At 53.9% G+C, this 6,340-nt stretch overlaps 1 protein-coding gene across 1 annotated transcript; it reads left to right on the forward strand.

Annotated features, from left to right (window-relative positions):
- Window positions 1-4,548: 4,548 nt before the first annotated feature.
- Window positions 4,549-6,037, forward strand: HSPB3 (heat shock protein family B (small) member 3). The gene has a single exon (XM_078619282.1). The coding sequence runs from the start codon at window positions 4,585-4,587 to the stop codon at window positions 5,368-5,370; it is 786 nt and encodes a 261-aa protein (XP_078475408.1). The 5' UTR covers window positions 4,549-4,584; the 3' UTR covers window positions 5,371-6,037.
- The last annotated feature ends 303 nt before the right edge of the window (window positions 6,038-6,340 follow it).

Consider the following 6,340-nt stretch of genomic DNA (forward strand, 5'->3'; position numbering starts at 1 on the left):
GTCCACGACATCCCTGAAGGCATTCACCTTCAGCGAGCGCGATGCCGATCACACAACGCGGTTCGAATTCGACCCTCGATCGATGGCTGCGCCATCGCCGCACACGCGTCGAATAAAAAGCAAGGGACAAGTCCTCACTTACTAACAACTCCTCTATCATTTTTCATTGCTGGAGGGGTTTCCCCCCCTACCTGAAAATCCTGGCTCCGCCATTGCTTGCAGCTATTAACAGGATGGGGGGCCATGTCGCTGCTGCTGATGATGATGCTACTGATGATACTCATGCTACTGATGCTACTGATGATACTCATGCTACTGATGATACTCATGCTACTCATGCTACTGATGATACTCATGCTACTGATGCTACTGATGATACTCATGCTACTCATGCTACTGATGATACTCATGCTACTCATGCTACTGATGATACTCATGCTACTGATGATACTCATGCTACTGATGATACTCATGCTACTGATGATACTGATGATACTCATGCTACTGATGATACTCATGCTACTGATGCTATTGATGATACTCATGCTACTCATGCTACTGATGATACTCATGCTACTCATGCTACTGATGATACTCATGCTATTGATGATACTCATGCTACTGATGCTACTCATGCTACTGATGCTACTCATGCTGCTGATGCTACTGATGCTACTGATGCTACTCATGCTGCTGATGCTACTCATGCTACTGATGCTACTCATGCTACTCATGCTACTCATGCTGCTGATGCTACTGATGCTACTGATGCTACTCATGCTACTGATGCTACTCATGCTGCTGATGCTACTCATGCTACTGATGCTACTCATGCTACTGATGCTACTCATGCTACTCATGCTACTGATGATACTCATGCTACTCATGCTACTGATGCTACTCATGCTACTCATGCTACTGATGCTACTCATGCTACTCATGCTACTGATGATACTCATGCTGCTGATGATACTCATGCTACTCATGCTACTCATGCTACTCATGCTACTGATGATACTCATGCTACTCATGCTACTGATGATACTCATGCTACTCATGCTACTGATGCTACTCATGCTACTCATGCTACTGATGATACTCATGCTACTGATGCTACTGATGATACTCATGCTACTGATGCTACTGATGCTACTGATGATACTCATGCTACTGATGATACTCATGCTAATGCTACTCATGCTACTGATGATACTCATGCTACTCATGCTACTCATGCTACTCATGCTACTGATGATACTCATGCTAATGCTACTCATGCTACTGATGATACTCATGCTACTCATGCTGCTGATGCTACTCATGCTACTCATGCTACTGATGCTACTCATGCTACTCATGCTACTGATGATACTCATGCTACTCATGCTACTCATGCTACTGATGATACTCATGCTACTCATGCTGCTGATGCTACTGATGATACTCATGCTACTCATGCTGCTGATGCTACTGATGATACTCATGCTACTCATGCTACTCATGCTACTGATGATACTCATGCTACTGATGCTACTCATGCTACTGATGATACTCATGCTACTCATGCTACTCATGCTACTGATGATACTCATGCTACTGATGCTACTGATGATACTCATGCTACTGATGCTACTGATGCTACTGATGATACTCATGCTACTGATGATACTCATGCTACTCATGCTACTGATGATACTCATGCTACTGATGCTACTGATGATACTCATGCTACTCATGCTACTGATGATACTCATGCTACTCATGCTGCTGATGATACTCATGCTACTCATGCTGCTGATGCTACTCATGCTACTCATGCTACTGATGCTACTCATGCTACTGATGCTACTCATGCTACTCATGCTACTCATGCTACTGATGATACTCATGCTACTCATGCTACTCATGTTGCTGATGATACTCATGCTACTCATGCTGCTGATGCTACTGATGATACTCATGCTACTCATGCTACTCATGCTACTGATGATACTCATGCTACTGATGCTACTCATGCTACTGATGATACTCATGCTACTCATGCTACTCATGCTACTCATGCTACTGATGATACTCATGCTACTGATGCTACTCATGCTACTCATGCTACTGATGATACTCATGCTACTCATGCTGCTGATGCTACTCATGCTACTCATTCTACTGATGATACTCATGCTACTCATGCTACTCATGCTACTGATGCTACTCATGCTACTCATGCTGCTGATGCTACTCATGCTACTGATGATACTCATGCTGCTGATGCTACTCATGCTCTGTGCGTGATCCCAATGGAGTAGATTTGCAGTGTAATTTTTTCAGCATTGAGATGTTTTGGTCCAATACCACTTGCTTTGTTTGTGTGTGTGGGGGGAGCGGTGGTGTAGTGGTCAGCGCGCTGCACTATGAACCCGGCGACCCGAGTTCGATTCCCGCTCACGGGCACCACCGGTGACGATTATCTGAACAGGTCCTGGGCCTCCTATAGGTCGACTCAGCCTCAAACGAGTACCTGGTGCGGTGTGTAGTGAACATCGCCACTGGGGAGACAAAGGCGGCCGGCGTGGTGCGGCCTCTGTAGGTGCTCGCTAACAGCACTTGCCCCAGCAGTCGGTTAAGGCTACACGGCACATCTTTGTCTTTTTGTTTTTGTAGCTATGGGAGGAATCCAGAAGGGACCCGGAGGGAAACTGCAGCCCCGGGGGACAAGACGCGGACGTCGCCGCTGTGTGTTTCATCTCCCCGCCTGCTCATCCGTCGTTCTGCGTGGCTGTTGTTTGGATCTCCGTCTGAGCTGTCTATCTATACGTGGGTCTATCTGTTGTCTGCCCGTGCCTTCAGTGATCTTCATCTGTCCATCTGTTGTCCGTGCGGCTGTCTGTCAGCATGCCTGTCCCTGTCTCTCTGGAGACGCAACATTCTGTTACATCTTTAAAAACATATTCATGTTTTTTTATACGCAACACAACAAAGTCTGCTGTATGTGGCTACCACGTTGCAAAGAGTCCAGAGTTTATTCCAATGTTGGACAACGTCGTAATCATCTTGGGTAGTGGAAAACAACGCGAAAAACGAAACACTGAAGTAATTAAAGTCAAATGATTTAAATCTGTTTCTGGAATTTTGCCACTGCGAGGGTTTGTAACCGGCACGTGACGCGTCGTGCACCGATAAAGCTGAGCGGGTGAACCTGGTGCCACAATCCGGTGAACCTGGCGCCACGATCCGGTGAACCTGGCGTCATGATCCGGTGAACCTGGCGCCACGATCCGGTGAACCTGGCGTAATGATCCGGTGAACCTGGCGCCACGATCCGGTGAACCTGGCGTCATGATCCGGTGAACCTGGCGCCACGATCCGGTGAACCTGGCGCCACGGTCCGGTGAACCTGGCGCCACGGTCCGGTGAACCTGGCGCCACGATCCGGTGAACCTGGCGCCACGATCCGGTGAACCTGGCGCCACGGTCCGGTGAACCTGGCGCCACGGTCCGGTGAACCTGGCGCCACGATCCGGTGAACCTGGCGCCACGGTCCGGTGAACCTGGCGCCACGGTCCGGTGAACCTGGCGCCACGATCCGGTGAACCTGGCGCCACAATCCGGTGAACCTGGCGCCACGGTCCGGTGACCGCCCCGGAGTTGCTGGGACGTCTCTTTGGTTGTGAATGCTGCCAAAAAGGCAAAGGTCCCCCGTGTAGCCTTTGACGAGGCTGTTGGGGCAAGTGCTGTTACTGGGCAACGATGGAGGCAGGCACGGCCCACGAGGGGCTGGCGTGGCCAGCGGACACGCCCGGCCACCTTTGTCTCCCCAGTGCTGGTGTTTACACACTGCACAGGGTACGGTTGAAGGCCAGCACCAGTTCACATATTCGTCCCTGATGATGGCCGTTAGCGGGAATCGAACTCAGGTGGTCGGGATCATGGTGCAGTGCGATAATCAGTGCACTCCCGCTGCCGTAGTGCACACTTACACATAAAGACAAAGGTCCCCGTGTAGCCTTTAAAAGGCTGTTAAGGCAAGTGCTGTTAGCGAATAGCACCTATGAAGGGAGTCGGTGGCCAGCACCACGCCCGACCGCCTTTGTCTCCCCAGTGGTAATCTTTACACAGTATCGTCTAGTAATATAAGGCTGAGTTGACCTAGGGGAGGCCCTGGATCAGTTCAAATAATCATCACTGCACTCCTGCGGTAGTGTAGCGGTTAGCACGCTGCGCTACGAACCAACACGAGTGATAATTATCTGAACCGGTCCTGGGCCTCCCCTAAGTCAACTCAGCCTCAAATGAGTACCTGGTGCGGTGTGCAAACATCGCCACTCGGGAGACGAATGCATCTGCGCGTGGCGCTGCCCACCCACCCCTCGTGTGCTGTGCCCTCCTTCTAAGGCGCTGCTCCTCGCTAACAGCACTTGCCCCCAGCACTCTGTAACGGGCTACACGGGGCATCTTTGCCTTGTGTGTCCCTGAGCAGTGGGGGAGCGGGGCAGGGGCGGGGGACGGTGTCAAGTGGCCGCGGCGTCTAATTTTGTCACTCGCGCCGGGAGTTGTGGGGCGAGACGCAACTCGGACGCTGCGGGCACCATGGCGCTCGCCTGCCTGCGCTTCTGGGTCGAGACGCCGCTCCGCTACGGCGACCTGCTGGAGGCCGGTGGACTCCTCGACGAGCCCGAGCGCTTCCGCCTCCGCCACGACCTCTTCGCCCTGCCCGGCCCGCGCGTCGCTGCTGCCGGGGCCGTGGCGCTGGACGGGGACCGCCGGGCCGCGGACGCGGCGAGGCCCCCGGGTGAGCCGGAGCCGAGCCAGTCTGGGCCCCGGAATGCGGAATCCCAAGAATCTGGGCTGCACGAATCCGGATCCCAGATTTCTGGATCCCCGACAGGCCGAGAGTCCGCTGCCGGCGGCGAGGAGTCGCGCTCCGGACAGCGGACGTCTCGCCAACCTGGGCCACGTGAGCTCCAGATTCACGACTGTGAATCACAGGAGTCCCACGCTGGATCACGAGGGCCAGGACCTCCAGGACCTCGCGGCTCGGGATCTGGGACTCCAAGTTCTGGCGCGTCCGCACCTCCGAGGCCAAACTCTCCTGAGTCCGAGTCTCGCGAATCCGGGCCCCGCCCGCCGGGCCCTCCGCGCTTCCGCCTGCTGCTGGACCTGCTGCAGTTCCGCCCCGAGGACGTCCTGCTGCAGGTGTGCGAGGGCTGGCTTCTGCTGCGCGCCGAGCACGCGCCGCGCTTCGACGCGCAGGGGCTGTGCGCCCGCCGCGTGACGCGCGCGCACGCCCTGCCCGCCGGTGTGGGCGCGCGCCACCTGCGGGCCCTGCTGTGCCACGACGGCATCCTCGTGGTGGAGGCCATGGAGGCGGCCTGATGCTCGTTACCCACAACCCCCAACCCCGACTCGGACCTGCCCGACCCCAACCACCACGGTGACGTCTGCCGTCGGGATCGTTCGCTCGCATCGCGCACGCGTTTGTGGGTGCCGCTCGCTGACAGCGCCCGGCCCAGCAGGCTGTTGAGGCTATACGGGGGATCTTTGGTTGGCGTCTAGCGTGTTGAATAATACTTTAAATGTTGATATTGCCTCTTCTCTATTGCGCAATCTCTTCAGCTTCTCGTCCCTCCCCCCACGGCCCCTGTCGCGATCCCCATGCACCCGTCCATCGCGGTGTCACTCATTCCTCGGCCCTTGCAGCACGCCCCTGCCATCTCAATCACGATTCTACTATCTTGCCAACGTTTTGCAAACTATGCGAAGCGCCTTGAGTGACTGCGCTCTATAAATATAAAATGGCCTTGGATGCGGGACAGATGTGATGGCGCATGTCATAGCCCGCGTGTTTATGGTGTCATCACTTTGCTCCGTTGCTGTAACTTTTGTTGTTTTGGTGACCTCCCAGGTCGATCTTGCAAATGAGACCACAAAATATCAACTTGGACGTGTTGCCTGTGCTACACAAATATACCACAAGACGGCGCTGTGAGCCAGCACTTTGCCCGCTATCATATCCCATTGAAATAAAGGTGGCAATATTGAACTGGCCCGGTAATTTGATTTTCTGTTGCGTGCAAATGTGAACACCAGCCACATCAGACACAAGTACATCTCTAGTCGGCATGCTCATTGGTTCACTGCAGCTCAAAGACTCAGTCCCTGCAAGGCGTGCGGTGAAGTTAGGAGATGCCTCGTGCGTGTGCGTGCGAGTGCGTGTGCGTGCGTGTGTGTACGTGTGTGTGTGTGTGCGTGTGTGTGTGTGCGTGTGTGTGCGTGCGTGTGTGTGTGCACGTGTGTGCGTGTGTGTGTGCGTGAGTGTGTGTGTGCGTGTGTGTGTGTGCACGTG

The sequence above is a fragment of the Lampetra planeri genome, chromosome 62, assembly GCF_965212315.1.
Source record: "Lampetra planeri chromosome 62, kcLamPlan1.2.h2, whole genome shotgun sequence".
Lineage (NCBI taxonomy): Eukaryota > Metazoa > Chordata > Hyperoartia > Petromyzontiformes > Petromyzontidae > Lampetra > Lampetra planeri.